This window comes from Athene cunicularia (genome assembly GCF_003259725.1).
Source record: "Athene cunicularia isolate RWA chromosome 3 unlocalized genomic scaffold, athCun1 chr3_part1, whole genome shotgun sequence".
Taxonomy (NCBI): Eukaryota; Metazoa; Chordata; class Aves; order Strigiformes; family Strigidae; genus Athene; species Athene cunicularia.
The window spans coordinates 49,716,779-49,738,568 of record NW_020799097.1 but is presented as its reverse complement, the minus strand read 5'-3'; the positions used below and the strand labels follow the sequence as shown (position 1 = coordinate 49,738,568).

General features: G+C 35.9%; 1 protein-coding gene across 1 annotated transcript in view; it reads right to left on the bottom strand.

The window, feature by feature from the left end:
* The window catches only part of AFG1L (AFG1 like ATPase), a 60,838-nt gene that overhangs the window by 578 nt on the left and 38,470 nt on the right, over nucleotides 1-21,790 (bottom strand). The window contains exons 9-12 of the mRNA XM_026844177.1: nucleotides 18,910-18,980; nucleotides 18,553-18,653; nucleotides 2,179-2,319; nucleotides 396-509 (exon numbers count right to left, since the gene is read on the bottom strand). Of these exons, the coding sequence (XP_026699978.1) occupies nucleotides 396-509; nucleotides 2,179-2,319; nucleotides 18,553-18,653; nucleotides 18,910-18,980 (427 nt within the window). The remainder of the gene's footprint in view (nucleotides 1-395; nucleotides 510-2,178; nucleotides 2,320-18,552; nucleotides 18,654-18,909; nucleotides 18,981-21,790) is intronic.

Genomic DNA, 21,790 nt, shown 5'->3' with positions numbered 1-21,790 from the left:
AAAACAGAATAAACAACAGGCAACATAGTATTGTTTGTGAGGATTTGTGAGAAAATCCTATACAGTCTAGGAAGAGGTAAATTAGACCATCTTTTATTTTTGTATTTTAAATGTAGGAGCTAAACTTAAATCAGTAAATCATACATGATTGAACAGATATGATGATTAACAATCAAAATGACCCTAAAACTTACACAAAATGGTTCTATATATTGTGATATTTTCTTTGACTATGAATAAATAACATGCAATTATGAAAGCAACAGATACACTGCAGAAAAAGCAGCAAATCAGTAGTTAAATGTTTACTTGATTCCTCTTCCTAAAATTCTGCTGTAATTATGAGACCAAAACCAATTCTGTTACAAAAGGGAAACGATGTTAATATCATGTACCTGGCTCAAGTCCAAATCATCCATCAACACTCTGTTGTCCTCTAGCTCACCATTGTCATGTTCTACCAGGAACAAGCTCTGGAGAGGAGTCACTGCAGAACAAATAATACGCACCTGAGAGAAGAAAACAGACAACAATATCATCACTCGGGCTTTAAAGAAAAGGGATAAAAGACATATTTTATGAAAAGCAAACTTCAAATTACAACCTTGTTTTTTTCCAGGTGTTTTCACCTTCTCTTATGAGCACTACCGTTACAGATTTACCTTAAGTCATTTAAAACATTAACCTTTCACGATCTTTTTCTCATAACAACTCACATAAATTTTACTCAGAGAACAGTATAAAGGAGCTATTACATACTCAGAATATCTGCTATACAGGCCAATAGTTCACAAACAAGTTTACTTTCTAAAATAACAGCTATAAAGTATTAGTAACCAATGCTTTCTTTTCCTCCATAGTTAGATTCCTCTCAGTAGGTAAGTGCACTTCACACATACATATTTCCATCTAAAGAATATTTAAATTCCAAATATCCCAGAAGGCTGAGCAGAGCCACTCTTGCTTTCACCTATGCTACTCAAGTGCACATTATTTGCTAATAAAAATAATGATGCTGTTTCCATGTCTGCTGGACATACAATGTGAAGTGAGATACATTATCTCCAGGGGGCTGCAATGAAGACAGACTGAAATATTATTACAGAAGGAGACACTTGTTGAGAGCATGCAGGCAGAATGTCTCCACAAATACACTCTCTCAGGTATTTTTTCCAAACAGCTACTTGTGACAGGAGTTTAACACTTATGGTTTTCCTATGGAAGAAGTAATAGAAAGCAGCAGTTTGCTTGCAATTCTTAATGACAGTACATAGATAGAGCAGACACACCCCACCTCATTCCTAACACACTATTATTCATTTATAAATATTTGCATATCCTCTCAGAACTGTCCATTTCCAAGTCATAAAGCACAAAGAATCTAGCTGACTTGAGTGAGACTACTCCTATGCTTAGTTAGTTCAGTACCTTGTTGAATCAGGGCCTTTCTGATCATCTTGCCAGGACATTTCTTGAAAAAAAAAAAATCTCAGTTGATATTTTCTCATTGCATAAATATTTAAGGGTGTGCATATATAGTCACACATAAGACAGGGTTTCATAACTGGTATTACTTTTTAAAAAATATTAAACATGAACTTCTGTTTTTGTAGCTCTGATTTTGCTTCCATGACTGAAACCTCTGTAAATCCACATGAAGTGCTGCATTTATCATTACTATTCCATTAGCAGTTCTGCAACCTCATGTAAAGCTTACAGTGACTGTTTCCTTTAAACTTAATAATGTAACTGTATTATTAACTCCTCTCTACCCTGTTCAGGAAGGTACTGATTCCTGACCAACTGCCCATACAGATTAAAAATTTAAATTTACTCCAACACAGTTGGCAGTACAATCTTTTATTATTAAAATTATGACATGGCTTCTGTGGCTTTCCTGGGTTAAGAAAGAAATAACATCCCTATTCAAGAACAACAGATGAGCTCAGGCTTATATTTATGGTCATGTTTAATACAGAAATCAAAAAAAACCCACCCTGCTTATTTGCCTTTATTGCAATGGGGCCTTTTTTGTGAAGCTGGAATGATGTTTCTTTGCAGTGCTACTTCATTCTGCTTATGATCACTACAGAAAGCCGTACTTCAAACCAATTACAACAGTCAGAGTTTAGGGCTCCCAATATTACACCTATACACAAAGGAAAGTCTTGTTCTCACCTTATGCTCATAAAAGGTATCAATAAGAGTAATGAAACGACGAGCTTGTGTCCTTTTTGCCATTGTAAGAAGTGGTATGTCACGAACAAAGACTGTGTCAAAATGCTTTGATATCTCCAAATAGTCACTGGCCCCAAGAGGCTGAAACAAAACAAACCACAAGAAATGGAAACCTGTGATAGGATGATACATAAACAGTGTATCTTGAAATATTACAATTACAGAAGAGAGGGTGTAAAGTCCTGATCACATTCCTATTTTTGTTTCTTCACATCTTGCTTCAGGAATGCTTGTTTGCTCTTACTGACATAAGTCTACATGGGTGCTCATTCATACTGTCAGCTTTACCTGAACAGTGGTTCAATAGTTAAAAATGTGGTTCTTCTGCATCCTGACAATGTTATGATCTCTCTGACAACCTCAAACAAAATAATCACTATAAACCATAATTCACAGAAGAAAAAACATGGTTAAGCTATAAAGTCACCTAAAGCATAAATAATTTGAACAGCTATTAGGATGCTTTCCTAATAGCTTTTAAACGCTAATAGCTTTCCTTTTGTTTTTAAATGCAAATGCATAGGCCAGTTACTAAATCACAAGTAGACCTGCATTTAGTTCATGCAAGACTAACCCTGAAAGAATCAGGAAAAATACAATTTGTAGCAGTTGCTTTTTTCATGGTTACACCTGTAATGCTGAAATAAAAATACTTAACTTACTAATTTCTATTTGTGTACCTAAACCATCAACAGAAGATACACACAAATAGTGGCAGCTCATTCAATACACGTTCAAATACATTCATTTAAAATTACCTTTCCATTACATGGAAGATAATTTTTTTCTGCAAACTCTACCCTATCAGTACTGCAGGCAGTAGCAATAGTCATCATATTTAGCAGAAAAACTCCATACTTAGTACCTTTGACATAACTACTCCATAGAGCAAGATCAGCAGCATTTTGCATGATTATGTCACAACTCCCTTCCCAACTAATGAAATGTGCTATACCAACAGTATAATATGGTTATAAAGCACTGCAATACTGCTAATATATTAAAAAACAGTAAAATACTTTCTCTCCTACTGAAATTGCAAGACAAATTTGCTGTAGGCCAAGCATAACTCCTTAACTAGAACCTTTCTGCAAGAAGTTATTTTGAGCAATGATTAATGGCTATCCATAGCCAGGACTTTGGGTTTTATTTAGATGCAAGAATGAAAAACCTGTAGAAATGGTCTATACGCAAGCACAGGAGAGTGAAGCCCTGATGACATTTCAGAAATTCTTCTGAAAATTAATGGGAATAAGCTAGAGCTTCTCACCAGCTGACGCCCCAGGCAGGTATTAAAGCCTCTAAGCCAGTTCTCCCATTTGCAGTCTCATGAATCACCCTGCTTTCCCATTCACAACCACACAACCTCCCTCTAACATCTATGAAAAAGAATCATTACAGAAACTTTCAAGTATTTTTAGCAGAGTTTAAGAGCGGTATATACTATATCCTCTCTTCCAAGTTATATATGTTGTTTATTTTCTTCCTCCATTTCAGACCCCGTGCCACTACTATGGACTTCTTAACCAGAAACCAAGAAACTAATTATCACAAAGACCAATAGCAACAGCTTTGTGCATCACCTCTGAAAAAAATCTCATCTGTACAAAGAACAGCTGAAAAAATGTTTTGATGAACTAAAGCATGGAAATGTTCGAGAAAATGAAAGGAACTCCCTGGATGATTACAGATTGAGCCCACCACATCTCTCACTATCAGATACAAGTGATAGCTAGCTGGACAACAATCGTATCAAGTGCAAAAGAAAACAAAGGAAGCACTAAAAGCAGCACAACTAGGATGCCGCTGGAGATTTTAAGATTGGTGGTAAACAAACAGTTCAGTAATTTTTATTCCATACTTAAGAATGAAGTACTACAGTTAACTACAGAAGAGATGAAGTATGCCCATATTCTGGGACAACAGCAGTGATCTAATTGCACGTGAGAAAGGAAATAAATTCTCACGTCTCTCTTCAGGTAAGAAATGGCAGACATCGCTGCTATTCAGGTTCATTCTTTTATCACATGAAGAGCCCGAGCATTCTTCTGCCAAAGCCCAAACCCTGAGGAATATTCTGTCTTGCCCCAATGGGATTTACTTTCTCACCCAAACCATATGAATATACCCTCCTCATTTCCAATACTATTCCAACACTACATCAAATATTAAAAGTTGATTCCTAAAATAAATAAATAAGGCTTCAAACTTTTGCAAAATCCACAAACTGAAGCAGCCACGCTCTGAGCTATACATCTAAAATCTTGGTAGGCACCTTAATGGATATCCAAACATGAAAATGAAAAGCCTGAGGAGTCAGAGGGGGGGAAACAAGTGGAGGACAAAAATAAGACTAATTCATTTTGAACAGGAAGAAAAGAAGATGGAATACTTCTTTTGACTTTTTTTATATAGACATAAAACCACAGTTCATAGAGGGTTACAATATGTATCTTTATCACAGCCAAACAAGAATTCAATCTAGTTCAGCAGTGTCAAAAACCATCAATTCAAAAAACTCCTCTAATTAAATACATAAAAGGCAGATCATTTCAAGCTGTTTAACAAGAATTTTTGAAACACCTACACCAGCACTAAACGATAGTATTCTGTAAATGTTGGCAGAAACGTGTCTTTGGAGACTCCAAAATCTTACGATCAGAAAGATCTGAGCCTAGCAGCCATAAGTATCTTAATAGTCTGTACCTCCCTGCCAAGACTCAACTGAAACTGAGTCAGCCAGTTTGTTATTATATATGGCTCAGCTGGCATCAGCTGTAGTTCTTTACATAGAGGAGTTCTCAAACTCTCTCCTTTTAGAGTTTAGAAAGACATAACCCCAGAGATGAAGACAAAGCTTTTAATCCTGTTCTCAGTGTGACTTACCTTGGACAAGTCCTTTAATCTTCTTCTGCCTTACTCTACTCACTGTACAAAGAAGGAATCACCAGCAAATTTGCAAATGCTCCAGGCACAGTTTAAAGCCCTTGTTGTATACCTGTAACCTTGGTATTGGCTCAATACTTGCTGCCTACAATTGCTTCAAAGCTTTTCTAACTCACCAACTACACTCAAAATGATCCAAATTCAGGAGCCAATGACGTGGGGGCACCCTGACACCTCAAGTCACATTCTCACCGGCCTTCTGCCCTTGCAAAACTGGCATGAGGCTGGTACAAGCACCCATGTACCAACTCTGTGCCATACAGGAAAGAGTCAGGGAAAATGGTTCAAGGCCAGGTTACAGCACTGCTAGAGATTCTGGCTGTACTGTCCATATACAGAAGCTCCACTGAGGAGCAGATTTCTGTTGTTTCAGCAGCCAGCAGTCCTGCCCTCACCTTTACAGTATGGTCTACTAGCCCTTTTCCCTAATTTTGCAGCTGTGTCCTGACTGCCAACAATACAGGCTTGGACTAGGTAACAAGACCAGTGGCAAATTATTTTAGATGCTTAGCACTCTCCTCTGCATAACCCTCCAGGGCTGAAATTTATTTTATGAACCTCAGCAAGTCACAGACAGTATTTCATTTTAGTCAGTAGTACACATGAAGGTATTACTTCCTCTGAAGTTGCTAATGAAGCTACAGATCCTCCTAATATTGATACATATATATGTAATCCTCTTATTAGAAGTTTAGCCTGATTAATCTGGTCCTCTGAGCAACATTCTAAAAATAACAACTTGATCTGGTGTGTGTTTCTGGTACTGTCTGATCTTTTTTGTTTCATCAATTATCAATCAAAAATCAGCTTCAGAACCATAACACATTTATCTAACAACTGTTACTTACCATTTGTTACCAGTTCTTTCACATGCTGCAATTATTTTTTGGGGAAAAAAAAAAAAACATTAAGAATCTTTCTTATGGTATTATTGTTTCTGCATGTGTATATAAGGTAAAACTGTTCTAGATTTTTGTCATTAACTCTAATGCCAAGAGTCAGTATTTTATAGGCATCATACTAATGCAAAACGCATTAGCACGAACATGAGCTACCCTCCTGACAAAGTGTTTACTCCACTTCAGCCTGCTTGACTGAGTTCTCACCTTCATTTGTTTTTGTTTCTCTGTCTACTTAATGCATTTTCAGCTATCATCATCTCAGTTCAAGTAGGATGTTTATTATTTGGAGCTCTCTGTGGACTGTTTTAAGAGTTAGTCGTCTCCTGTTTCTATTATATATTCCATTTAATTAAAGTATAAAGCATCCTTTTTCTTTGTTGACTTATCAGTGACAGAGGAGCTCATCTTTTAGCGATTGTCTGAAGAATACAGAATGCTTTATGTACGTTAGAAAAAGATATTTCATCTCAAGAGAAAATTTTTTTTTTGTTGATGCTGGAAGATATTCCAGGGTCAGTTCCAATAACATCCTGAAGAGTTGTGACTGACAATGACTACAACTTAATGCAGACAGTCCAGCTTCCTAAACTTTCTAAAACCAAAATACAGTTTAAGACTAGATAATATTTACAACTTAGACATTAAGTAATAACAAAAAATTACAAAGCTCTTTCTGTTGTTTCCAAAGGAGCTACACTCTCTCACTAGTAGGGCTGATTGAATATAGAGCACTGAGGTAACATTTCAAGTTCATAATTTAAGAAAGGAACAGAAAAACCTAAGGCATGATCAGTGATGCAGCTGCACGTTTAAATAAAAATGTAAGATAGTTAGGGCATAGCTAACTTGGTTAAAAATTTAAATACACTGATGGCAGTGAAAATCTATTGGAAAGCTCTGTAAGTTACAGGCAAAAATGAGAAGTTCATTTGAAGCATTATTAATAAACTGAGAATTTAATTAAGAAGGCAATTTCTTATCAAGTTTTACTGAAGGTTCTGGTGGCAAAAAAGCATGTCATTGTGTAATTAAAGATGACATCAGATGGCATACCAAGGAAAGATTAAAATAACATGCAGTTTTGTTTGAAGCTTCCTAACTAAGCACTATGAGTTGGCCTGCAATTTTAAAATCATTACTTTAACTTGTTTGAACACTACTTGACATGAGGCTGTACACCTTGTTAAAATAATCACCAATTGATGCATTATTCTTTCTTGTAAAATATTCTCTAAGGTATGTTTTAGTTACTAAGAGGGAAGACACCAAAAATAAACAGAACAATTACATTTCCAGCAGTAATTACACAAATGAAAGATGTATTTTAAAAACATTATTAAAGCTGATAATTCAGACACTGATGTTAGAAAGCAGTTGCCTGTGCACCCTTCATCTTCATCTTTTGGACATAGGCTATAGTCTTGACTTACATTAACTGATGCTTCTTCCCCCTCTCCCAGGACCCTTGAACTACCAAGTATGCAGAACAGCAGTTCTCATATAGTGCACACTTATTAATACGTGTTTTGTCCTCACTTCTGGTGTGTCACAAGATCTCATTTTTCATAGACTTTTCCAATGTTTGTGTGGATGAAGAATTATGCATTTCTCCTTCAGCTTCTGTAACCACAACAGCTAGGTACTTCACTGGCAATAATGAATTTGTCTCCACAACTACAGCTGTGAATCAGGAAAGTGATACTATCTCCATTTCACAAACAGAGGACAGAGAAATTAAAGCTAAAAGCATATGTGAGCTCTTGATGCCAGGTTAAGGACCTTTGAAAGTTGCTTTTTCAGGTTTCACAGAACACTACCAATTCAAAGTACACTGTCCGCTGACTTCAGTTACAGTCATGACTATGGCAGTCTAGGACTCAGTACCTCAAGAAGAATCTCCAGAAAATTAACATTACAATTGTCAATACTGAAAAGGTGGGGTTTTGGTTGGGTTTTTCTGGTTTTCCTTTTGCTTGTTTGTTTGTTGTTGTTTTTGTTTTTTTTTTTTTTAATAAGAATAGCATCATGCACTAACTCTGGTGTGGACTATGATGGAAGCCAATTATGCAAGGCAGCATTCAGCTGTATGTGATCATGAAATTAAAATATCACATAGCACTGATTATTACTGTAGTGCCTATGCAGAAGGAGGGACAAACTCAGAAAACACAAGCAACAGTCATTTTGTAATTTCCTAACTGCATTTTGGTGTTGATAGCACCTTGTCTTTCTTATACCCACTGCACATCCTTAGTGTAAGTTGTTTTCCAGCTGTGACACCCACATGGGTGATCAGTAGAGCGGGAATCTGAGATCTATAAATCCTGGGGTAGAAGATATTTTCTGGATCAAGTACAGCCCCCTGCTATCTCAGGTTACCTCATCACAGAATCCTGGTAAGAACTGCTTTTGCATGATCTTACAGCAGAAGTTTTTTGGTCACATTTCTCATAATAGAAAGTTGTTTCAGACCTTTGCTCTTCAGCTGATTAAGAAGATGCTTGTAACTTCCAGCTTTTTTTTTATTTTTTTGTAAACATAAATAATTTTATATTAAGTATGACAGTGCTATCTACTAACTGAAATAGTGTTTTTCCATTCTTGGTCTTTATTTGGGGTGACTGATTAAGTACTTTTTTTTTTTTTTCTTCCCTTCCCATGGGGAGAACATGTATGCCACTAACCTAGAAGAAGTACACTTTTCCTGCACCCACTCTATTTGAGTTCATTTTCTTGCACACAGATGAATACTGCTTTAGTCATTGATATTTCCCAGTTTTATCCCAGTTGAGTTGAAATGTCAGTCTCACTAGAACATGCTCCTATGTTCATTCATCATTCAGCACAATCACTCCCACCTTAGAAGAGCTTATCTGCTAAATAGCCACAGACATCCATGCTGAACCTACAAGAAGTAAGATGTCTCAAAGACCTATCATCTGGTCAAAGCTGGCTACAGACTGGAGGAACAGCAAAAGGCATGTTTCTGCTCACAGAGCTCTCACTGCCAAACTTCCAGTTCCAACTCCACAAAATATGGTATATGTCAACAAAAAGAATAGTTAAGGATTAAAAAAAAGGTTTCTATTGCTTTGTAAAGTAAGCAAACAAGCCCACAAACAATTTCAACAGGTATAAGCAGGCAAACCACAAAAGGTCATAAGAAAGAAGTGTATATACATCAAAATTACATGTAAAGTTCCCCTTAAATAAGCTGCTAGATTGCAATTCAAGTGATCTTGGGATTTTTTTAAGTTTTCAAAAGAACCTAGAAATTATGAGAATTATTACATCATTCTAGAAATACTGACATTTACTGTTGAGATTTCAAAACCATGGTCAACAAAGCTTTACCAAAAAAAAAAAAAGTACATTCAGGCATTTAAGAAACAAAAAATTGAATTAAAAAGGCAAACCCTTAAAACTACAATCGACTTCAAAAATCTTGTCTTTGTGTATTCCCTGGTCTATAAAGTATAAGATCTAAAACCTCAAGGTTTATGCAGCTTTCGCTGAAGGAAGTGCTTTCAAAAATTAAGGCCTGATATACATTAAATAAGGTATAAAACAGAAAGGAGTTTTGACTAACAATATTACTACGTTACAGTATTTCTACCTGAAATAAGTTTCTTAAGTTTATTTCATGAAACATACTTGTGAGTTACATAAGGCAACTTTTCTGGGGTATTTAGAAACTGATTAAATTCTTAAAGCAAATGCAGCTCGTCAAAGACATTGTCAGCCCAGCACCGAAGGTGCAAAAGCTAATCTCCTGCTGCGACTAAAGCTGGGATCAAGATCAAACTAAAAAGTTCTAAAAATTCTAGATTCGAAAATGTTACTGAAAATAGTGCTCAGTTCTGAACAACTCTGTGGTATGTTTATTTACAGCTACACCTGACAATCTGACAATCCTAAAGATGGAACCAAATTATACAGTGGATACATTTAGTAGTTTTTAATGAAGATAATTTCCTCAAAATTGTTCAGAATCATTAAACTGCAAATGCAGCTGAGTTGTGTCACCATGTAGGGGAGACATTCAACTGACTTAAAGACAGACACTTGCATTCCAAGATCACTTGACTTTGAAAATGACGACTTTTTAAAAAACAAACAAACAAGAAAAAAAAAAATCTTAGTTACATCTTTCATCTTAAAGTGCAAGCTATTCAAGTTAGGAACCACATGTTCCTCCCAGTCTGTGCAGTGCACCTATTGAAATGGATCAACAACCTAACAGAAACTGTTTGCCTCTTTTTCTTGTGTTAGTCTACAGAAACCCTCTGTGTTGCCAATTATAGAAATGCTAAACAACCTCTAGAAAAAAAAAAAACCAACAAACCTGCAGCAAGACAATCTTTTAGAAGAGACATTAAATTTATTGTCTTAGCTTTATTATGCTGTAGTATGTTCAATAATGGTTAGGAACCCAAATTCCCCTGCTCTTGTTTTCCAGCTCAAACTGAAAACATGACCTTATTTCAATTACTTCAAAAATAGTAAGGCCCATAGATTCATCTAGCCCCATATCCCCTAACAGAGGCCAGAAGCAGTTGTCTAGGGTGAATATAGGAATAGGGTATACATTTGACAATACTGTGCTGATATACTTTCCCAGGTACCAGTGACTTGTTGCTCATGAACTTCCATGCATTTCTGGTATTAAACCTTTTGCATTTAACATGACTGTCTTTAGTTTACCCACCCATAAAATCAGTTTTATAGATATACTTTCCTATCATGTTAAGACACAGTGTTCTTTGGTACCTGGAAGTTGGATGAAAGGATATATTTAATTACCTAATTAAAAGACTATAGGATCCATGAAGCAAAGTTATTCAACCTTTGTAAAGAAAAGGTTAAAATATGTTTGAGTACAATACAAAGTCAGCATTCCCAGCAGAGGGCACTAGTTGCTATGCTCAAGTGAGAGGAAAACTTTAAAAGATAATACTGTGAGGAAGACTGTGTATCTCCTCACTCCCTTAGGACCTTGGAAGATTTCATATACAGTACACTGTTGTCTAAATTACTTATACCAACTCAAGAGTCAAGCCAAACTGTCACAATTACCAGTTTTTAAACAAAATTTTAAAAGGGAAGTGAAGAAGGAGGACTAGCAGAGAGTGATTTTTCTAAGGCATAATGAACACTGACCTGTATGTGTAAACACTGAGAAATGAAACTACTCTGATGGGGTAGTAAGATTTACATTTGCATGATTGCTAGTTTATGACATTGAAATTTTAAAATCAAGTTAATATGTACATTTTATTTTAAAAAGTATTTTAATCTGAACTTTGGATATGCATACAACTGCTGAGAAAAGGGATAAGGAAAAAAAAGGGTTTTTATAAACCCACTGTTGAGTTCAAGTTATCAGACCTGACCCTCCAAAAAGCCTTCGAGGTTTCTAAGGACAATTACAAGCTGTATTTGCTTGTCAAGAACCAGCTTCTTAGAAAGTACTACTATGGTAATCTTTTATTCACACATTAACTCAATGAAAAAAAAAATCAACTAATTATGTTTGCAACAATCTAACTCCTTTGGTAAATGCATCCCTCCTTGTACAGATGGAGAAAATGACAGGAAGAAATAACTGAAGGCCACAAAGAATGGAGGAAGTTTACTGTTAGCATTAAAATTCAGGAACTACATGTTGGTATTCTGCTCAGTGCCTCTCCCAGCCTTCTCTGGCTACATTTACTCATTTTATGAGGCTTTAGAAAAGATGGTGTAATAAACATTTTGATAAAAAAAAGATGATATTTTTCCTGGATAATTACACTGGAGAAGCACATTTCCAGAACTCCACCCTAGTGGGCAGGTAACTACTTTCAAGTCAACACAAAAGCTACCGTGTGCCATACTGCCCCATAAACCCTGGTGTGTTGGATCTGAAAAACTGCTTCCCATTTTGCTCTAAAGCAACTAAAATAGATCAATATCCTCTCATCCAGCATTCTGTAGTTTTCTATATGTTCACATAAGCCAGTAAAACAACAAAGCTAAGTTTAACTAAATTAGCTAAAACTTGAAATTTTCCTCAACTGGGAAACTATGATTTAAAACATTTAAATAATGTAACAAGATGTTTTCTACCAAGTCAACTGCATGTCACATCAGCACTGCATACAATATATTCTCTGTATTATATTTTTATAAACATTAATGGACAACTGGTAATTACCTCTATCTGATGCCTTACTTCAGACAGAAATAACTCCTTATATTCTTGACATGAAAAAATTTGATGTTCACATGAAACAAGTAAAGACAGACTGTAATACTTGAAGGGCACCAACTCTATCTCCCAAGGTCTTCAGGTATTAATTAGCAAGGCAGCTATTTTGAAAATTCCACTTAAAGCTAGGAGATGTTTCAAATGGTATAAAGTTACCAATTGCTGATTTCCTGTTTTCATCTATTATGTATTGGCTGACATTTCATGAAATTCTGTGATACCAAAGTGGAAAATGATTTAGTATCTCCCCTGAAATAATAATCAAAATTCTGTTTTAAAAGGAAACATCACTGAATTTGAAAAAGTCTTAGACTGTTGAGATGAAATATCATATTATAAAAGCTACTGTCTAGATAAATGTCTGAGCAATTTCAAACACATCTCCTTAGTCCTACACCAACAAATGTAAATAGAATTTTTACTCTACATTGCACTGTAACAGTTATCCAAGACCAGACCAGAAGACTTATTGCTGTAACGATGTGAAAGCAGAGTCATCTGGGTGAAAAGCAATTTATCCAACATAACAAAAGCATCCATCCTTGCACACATTGACTCTTGCAAAACTTAAATTCTTCTTTCTTAAGGGTTATTAAGGGTTATGGATAGCAAAAGAAATCAGTTCATCGTTTTGATGTTGTCTGCTCATGCCACAATGATTACCAAGAACAGCATGAGCGGTTGTTCTGTCAGAAGATGCTGGCAATGTAAACTTTTTAGCACACACAAAAAATGTTGCTATCTTGTACTTATTAGATGGGAAACATGAACAAAAGTCTAAACAGAGTTGATATACACCTTCTATTATAAAACTAGTCTTAATCTTAAAACTTTCTCATTCTGAATGCATGTCTCATACTGACTTCATATGAATAAGCACCTGTGTGTGTAAACAAATGTTTATTTGTAAGAGTTTCAGTCAGTTACTGTATTTCTGAGAGTAAGGCTATTATAGACCTTGCTCCACAAGTTAGACTTTTCTTTAGTAGTGTCTCAGTGAGAAGTTGTAGTGCTTCCATGCTGTGGACCAGGAATGTCAAATTTGGAAGAAAGGTTGCTTGGTATCAGGAAAATGTCTTATACATGTCGTGTGAAACCCCACTCAAGCCCAAGTTACAAGCCTTGGAAGAACTCACTGAACAGACTGATAGGACTAAGTATTTACTCCCAAGAGCATGAGGGGGCTGAGTGCAGGTTATCTCCTTGACATGGACTGGCCCATTTTCCTGGCAGCTGTTGAACTCTTTTACTGCATATGCAGGTGCAGTAAGACAGTTGCCAACAGGCAGCAGAGACCCTGTCTCTCTCACATCCCTAGTTTTAGACAATTTAAAGAAGAGATCATGAGATCCTCCAATTTCCTGAATTTTAGACTAATTTTAGAATTTTAGCTAAACCTAAGAACTAGCACTTATTTCAAACACAAACACCTCTTCCTAAAATGACACCCAGTTTTGACCCAAAAGGCAGTACCAGGAGGATCTGCCACTTCCTTCACTGTTTCAAATGTGTGACTTGGCACCACTGCGGACTTTTTTTTTTTTTTTTTTTTTTTGCTTTTCATTATGCCACCTTCTGCTAGATTTAGGAACCCATTAATACCTGTATTTTTTTTCCTGTGAAAGCAGCTGTACATTATAAAATCATCTTCCAGTCCTCTTTTTGATAAGCTGAACAAATTGAACTGTAAGTCTGTCATCTGAGGGCAGAAATTCTCCAGCTCAAATGATCTGTGGCTTTTTCCACAGCCTCTTCAGGTTTTTCAATGTCTTTCCTAAAATTTTGATGCCAAAACCACACCTAACATTTTGCCATCAATCTGAGATGTTTTCAATATTAAAATAATCTTTTCCACCCTCCTATTCATTTCCTCTCTACCCATCTGAGGTAAAATTAGGTCTAAATGCTCTAACACTGGACCAAAAGCTCCTTTTGAACTGCTTGTTCATTACAACTCTTTAATCTATTTCCAAGTCCGTACGCCTAGGACACATTCTCCTCCTCCTGTGGATATGACTTCTGTTCCCAATTTTTACATGTAAAATGTTGTGTTTGCTTAGATTTAAAGAAGCCAAAATAAAACAGACCCTCTCTCTCCTCCCCAAAATCTCAGTTCTGCTGAGAAATAAATTGCACGTAGCAGCCTCATTTTCATTGCTCCTCCCTCCATACACACAGCACTCTCTGTATTTACAGCAAATTTGTATTAGCATTTATGTTATATTCCAAACTGCTGGGGAAAAACCTATTGTACTGGGCTTAGTATAAATATGTGCTCATTAGAAATGCTACACTCACAATAATCCTTCAGTAGTAATTCTTCTTATATGCTAGTTAACTAACTTAGCAATCCATTTAACAAATACCTTCTTGACGCTGTATAATGCCAATTTCTTATTAAGAACGCATCTACAAAACTCAACCTTTTCCACAAAATCTGGGAGACTGGAATTAATTTCATTTCCATTCTTTAGTTATCCACTGTGTGAATCCAGAACCAGCTTCTCCACTGCTCTTTCTGGAACAAAAACTGACTGACAGCCTGCAGTTATACCAGTCATCACACTTTTGAGGATTTTGCTTATGTATTTTTTAATATTGGCACATAGTAACATTCCTCTAGCACTGTGGAATTTCTCTAGCACACCAACATTTATCAAAATTTAAAAAATAGTCAAGAGATCTCAGCCTAGTTTTCCAGGGCTCCAGTAATTCAAAATGTATTGGCAGGTTATTTTTAACATATGCTAACTATTAAGAGACTGAAAGTTATTTTATTATAGTTTCCTATTTTATTATCCATCATTATTAAAAGTTCATCCATCTCCAACTAAGAATAAGCCAGTAATATTCAGATAATATAAACTATATCAAAACTCCCTTTTTACTTAAGAAGTGTTACAGCTGAACAGACATGGTATCTGCCGATGACCTTTATTTTCTCTTTAATTTTTCTGCACTTTGTAACTATTTGCCATTTATTCTATATTATCTGATTCTGTCTCAACAGTGACACAGGACATACTTTTACTATCTTCTTCCTCAAAAAGTCCTTCTTGTTCTTGTTTATGCTTCCCCTTCCAGTTAGTTTTGGTCATACTTCCATTTTGCTTTTGAAAATTACTCCTCCTGAACACTCGAATATGTAATTTCACTGTTTGGAAGTACCTTTTGGTTATACTGAATGTTAGAAAATTATGGAAAAGATTGTCCCTATGCAACACTAATTTCTAGATGAATTCATCACTGTAAGCTCCCATAAAGCTGCTCAAACTAAATGACCTTGTACTGGATGTAGTACATTTTATGCTAGAAAATTATCATTTGTAATTTTAGAGCTAATTACATTTCACCATTTTCTGCATTTCATCTACAGCATAAGCTTCCCATACAATGGCATTTTCTCTTTATATGCTTTTTATAGCTGAGTGCTCAAGAAGCAATGCACCTCATTCTCCCTTTGCAACAGACCCCTATGAGTACTACCCTCTTGGGTTTGTTAATCAGTAGGCTGACTGATACATATTCAAGATCCTTGTATTAATTAACTTTAAGGCAGGTACCAATGTCTTTAATGTTGCATACTGTCCTCTACCTCTTTTAGCCACTCTGTCCTTCAGTAGGCTGTAAGCAGTGATTCCACATTCTTCTTTTATGAATTGTCCCAAGAGCTTTCAATAATATCAGTTACCTTTCATTTTTACCCATTAATGAGAACTTCCCATTTATCATGCTTGTCACCAGGTCTTATCACTGATATAAAACCAACTGTAAATCTTGTTTTCAATTCTGTTCTAAGTTTAATTGGCTCCTATGACACCAACTTTAAATTGCATTTACCTACCTAGGACACTTTGCTTGGGCTGTCATGTAAAGCTCCTTCTTGGCTGCCACAGGCTCCAGCTAGGAAGAATCCCCACCCTGTGTCCCTTCACAAAATCTGACTTCCCATGGGACTTTGTCCCCATGTCCTGCACAAAGAAACCTGCAGATTCACTGTAGCCAAATCCAACAAAGTGCCCTCCACTACTTTCTTTTGTGGATCTTCTTTTTCATTACCTCTTTCTCAGGCTCCTAGTTTCCTTTTTCTTAATAGTTGCATTTATGAAGCCTGTCAACTTATCTACCATTTTGCACCACAAGCAGTACTAAATACCTTGTAGCTATATCTACTACAGATTCCTGCTTCATAGGAACAAACAGTTCCCACTATTAGCCAGCTTACTTGAATGCATATGAATGACTGGATACTTCCTGTCAAGTTGAATGTCTCCTGACTTGGGTATTGATTTTGGCTACAAATCACCACTGTGCTCTTCTGGATCCTACATACTTCTCCTGTGTATTCAGTGGGAAATAATTGTCATTATAACTGTTAAAAATAAAACACTGCATGTATAAATTTTTCCATCAAAAAGTTAAAATATTTAATGAAAAAAAAAGGAACATGGTTTCATGGTTTGACAACTGAATTTTTCTTTTGCCTTTTAGCATATTTTAATGGCAACAGGGCAGGCAAATGGAGCAACAGGTAATGTCTTATATGTCTTATACCAATGGGAGTTTTTTTAGTATTGCTACGAAGTCCTATGAAAGTTTACATTCATGAAAAAAAAAAAATCGTATTAAAGGCAACTCAAGCCATTTATCCAAATGTAACAGACAATTCTGAAGTTCATGGCTATACTTCTCTACCTATGAGGTGAGCACAGTGATATCACCTTACCAGTACACTAATGTAATATTTTTGAGGGTACATCAGTGATCCAAAGAGAAAAATCATGGTAAAAAATTATGTGTGTGTATATATATATATATATATAAAAAAAAACAATCAAAGGTAGAAACAAATAGAGGCATATGCAAAGAAAATAAGCAACAACCCAGGAAGTTGTTAAAGAAAAACATTTATTATCTGCCACTGTTGTTTTAGTTTTAAGCATGGGATTATTCTATTAGAGACTTATCACAACATACCTGCAGAAGGTATCTGACTTGAGATAGCATGACTTCCCAAGTCCTGGGTGACCAACACAAGAACAATACTGTTAAATGATGTTTAACATTTCATAATGATTCTCTTTACTTGTTCTGAGTGCAAATCAAGCACCTCAGCTCACTTACGCCAAAGTGGTCTGAACCCCACATAATTCAACAGGATCAGAACCTTCAGACCCAAAGTAGTGGCCACTGCCATGTGAGCTACCAGAGCACTTCTCCTTAGAAGCAATTTACCATCCCATTCAAGCACATACGGCATTTACGGGACTAAAGAATTTTGCAAGTATTTGCTGACAGGATAGTTTCTTGAGACATTAAGAGGCACAACGAAGAAAAAGTCTCAAAACTTTTAGTGAAAAGCAGACTGTTCTACCCATGACGTACCTCCATTCTCACAAATGGCTAGCTGGTTTTGTCTGAAACTAGAAACCAACAAAGCCTAAAACCTACAGTCTGAAAAATAACCAGTGAAATTTCCGTCCAAATAGTTATCAACATAACTACAAGGAAGTGAAAATGTAGTGGTGTAACCAAAAGACTGGTCAGTATCCCGAATCAAATGTCTAGTTTAGAGTTGTGATCATTTAACAGTAACTTCATGTGCCAGCAATGAAGTTGCTGAAGTACAATCAAAATACTGGGGGACTGTCTTCCAACTCACTAGAGGCCATATACAGGAAGAGCTTTTCAGGAATCACACTCCACATGTTTAGCAGAGAATTAGGTGCTATTTAGCAAAATCTGGCAAATTTTTAGAAGGCCTGGGACTAAACAGCCCTTATACAGCCAGTCAACAACTAAGGCATGCAACAATAGTTTTACTTTAGTGGTGCCAGGATTACGACTCCTTTGCTTGAGCATCAACTTAAACCCCAGATTTTAAAATCAGTATTTGAATGCTATTTACATATTGATATGTATGACTACTAATATTCCAACAGTGATGTCAGCCCAGGCACATACTGCATTAGGAATTTTTAAGACATTCTGCAATATACTTAAACTGAATTTACTGTATCATTAAAAATAAAATTGTTATTGTTTTAGGGAGGGGTTTTTCCCCCCACTGTTAAATTCAAAATCCTTCTGCCAACTTAAAAAAAGCCCTTTAATTTAGTACAACTAGGGAAAATAGCAAGTTTTTTGTTTCAGATTTTTTTTTTAAACTGTGAAAAGTCTGAGCATTAACTGATCTAGATTTGACTGGATACTCACTCTGTCACACAGCTCTTCAAACGTGAAGTCTGCAATGGTTCCACACGCTTTATTCAGCCTCAGCTCTCTGCCTTGCACTTTTAGAATCCTTGGTCTAGTTACTATGGGAACATGAACAAAGACTCAATCTTCTCTGGATAATTACTATAAAATTCATCTCTTACAGATAGGAAATGCATAGCTTGATGAATAATAGCACATGATTCAACACATAAATTAGACAAAATGCTGATACAATGACTGCCACTTGAGTGTGGCATCAACCCATATACAGCAATGGAACTTATTAATTGGTCAGTGGAGATTGGGCATTGTGTTCTAAATGTATTCTCTTTCAAGAGAAATTAACTTACGTACAATCATTTTGTTTCTGAGCCAGCTCATCAAACAACTTATCCATGACAGCCTCCACATCAGCTTCACTTGTGCTACAGTGAAAAGAATAATAGAATATGAAATTAATAACACTTGAAGCCAACATCAAACAGCTGCCTGAGCCCGCTTAGCTTTTTGCCCATAAAAAAGAGAACAGGATGTTATGCTCTAAATACAAACATTAGATTTAGAATACACTTAAAAGTAGAGAATATTAACTCTCAGGTAGATGATTCGGCCTTATTTGCATACACTGAAAGACTTCTGTGTTTTGAGCTGTTTCCAGTAATGAGGCAATACAGGCAGAGCAGATCCATTAACACTATGTGTACACAATGAGAAAAAAGGCTTCTGGCTCTATCTTGCATGCAAAATAAGAGCCAATAAACAAGGCAAGGCAGTCAAGCACCTAAAGAAGTATCCTTTGAAATGTCTGAGAGGGAACTTAGTGAAATTAAATACTGGAGCAGCTTTTGGGGGGGAGGAAGAAAAATCAAGTCAACTGATTGTTATTGATCAAACAGTTTGCAAAATTAAACTGTGAAATTCAAAATACCAGCATGATCTCTGCATTAATAATTTTATCCGTTTTCCCCCCTCTGCCCCTATACTGTTTGCGAAAAGATCAATCACAGACAGTGAAAATGCAAAATATCTGTGCTGAGAATGATGTAAAGTTTATCATCATCTTCCAGCTGCTGTAAGAATTATAAATGTCTGATCAGAGAACATTTTTTGTCACTGAATGGGTTAGAGGACCAACTTTACTATGTTTCATTCTTAAAGATGGATAGATAGATGGATAGATTAGACAGATAATACTTCTAGCTGAGTTTGAAAGCTGAGAATAATAAATTAATGCCATGGTAGACAACAAACTAGAATGAAGATATATAACACTTCACTGAAGTTTGTATAATCTCATTTGGTGTGAAAAGTCTACTTTTATAGATACTGGGTGAATACAAGTTGCATTGCTTCACACAGTTCTAGACCTCCTCTAAATGATAAATGATGATCAGCGTATTACACAATTACCTGCCTGTTCATTAGGCTTTAAGCACCCTAAAAATGTTAATAGCAGAACTGAAATAACTCCTTTTTAGCCCAATCTTAACAATAGAAAACCTTGTAGATACAAAGAATTTGGAAAAAAAACCCATAAACTTCTGCAACTGCCATTTCAAACACTTTAAAAAACCTTTTCTGAATAGATTACATAAAACTGTAACTTCAGAAAAATAAGTTTCTCTCAACACTAATATGTGTGTGCAGCTCTGCTCTGACAAAATGATAAATGAAAAGGAACAGAGAAAACCAGAAAAAAAAAGCCACAAAAGGGAGGAAAGAGTACATATATATGAGAGTATGCACACATATATGCACATAACTATCAAAAATTTTGATGTAAAAGCCACAAGAAGAAACAGCCAAATATGATGCCTAGGTGGATATTTGCACCTAATTGCCAAGAAAGTTTGTTTTGAAAATAGACACCTGAGACTGAGGTCAAGAAAGTTGCTTTGAACAGGAATCTTGTAATTGTGGTACACTGACTGCTTTCAGGTGAGTATCAGACAGCTTTAAGCAACTCTCAGTTGCATATTTTAAATGAAGAAAAGACTACACAAATTATGAAGCATCAATAGAATTTTAAAAAGTGGTGATGATATTATAACCATTACTAGGGGAATGTAAACATGTTGGACAAGAACATTTTTGGGGGGGGGGGGGGCAAGACGGTTAACTACATTTAAAAAAAATCTGTAGCAAGATACTGTATAGTACCTAATCTAAAAATAAACAAACAAATTCCCATATACTAAGCTAGTTCTGCAAAGTTGAAAGCCCCAATGAACAAGTTTGAATAGAATAACTAATGAGGTTATCTCAGAAAAAGAAAGGGCAATGAAATAAGTATCTTATTTCCACTGGCAGCTACAGGATTTTTTTAATTTTTTTTTTCCCCCCCACTGCTTCCTAATGATTTACACAAGTTCTAGAGGTAACCAACATCGTTCCAATGGGAGAACATGAGACAGGCTTATCACCAATCTCTGCCATTCACTTGTTTTCAGCAGAACACCAAGAAATACTTCAGCTGGGTACTACTCCTATGAGTTATTTGTATTTCTTCTCCTCTGATGTCACAGGCACCGCATTTAGCCTATTACCTGCCAGAAACCACATACGTGCTCTTCCTTTCTTTAGAGCACTGACAGCGAAGAAAGAATATGGCAGGTGCTCTCCACTATCAAACAGAACATCACAAAGTGCAATGGGCATAATAAGCAGAGCCATATAAGCAGGGACGGCTACGTAGACATCACAACAACAGCCATGATGAGCAATGCTGAGATAACAGCAGCAGCTTCCAACAGTTCTTCAGAGCAGACAGCGTAAAACTTAACAAAAGTGGAGCCAGACAAGAGTACAGAGAGTTACTTTTCCCAAGTTCACACAGTCACACTTTGAAGATACAGAACCTGCATTAGACCTGTTTTCCACATGTAAAATTCTGTCTTTTCCTTCCAGAAGCAGAAAGAGTTACCTATTGTATTTCTACTAAGCAGTATTCCTCCTTCCAGACAAACAACTACGGTTTCTAACTTTATAATAAAGTGATATGGACATACTTTGTTTCAAATACCTCTCACGTCAGTGAAATTACTGCACCTTTCTTAATGGAAACATGATTTTTAAATCAATATTGTACTTTGTGTTGAAAGATACAATGGTTATAAATCTCATTTTAAGCTACTGTCTGTCTCACTCGGGTTTTCATCAATTAAATAATACTCTTAAGAGCAAATACAAGATAGGAAAAATGCAATGCAAAGGTTTCAATTTTTTTTTAAAAGAG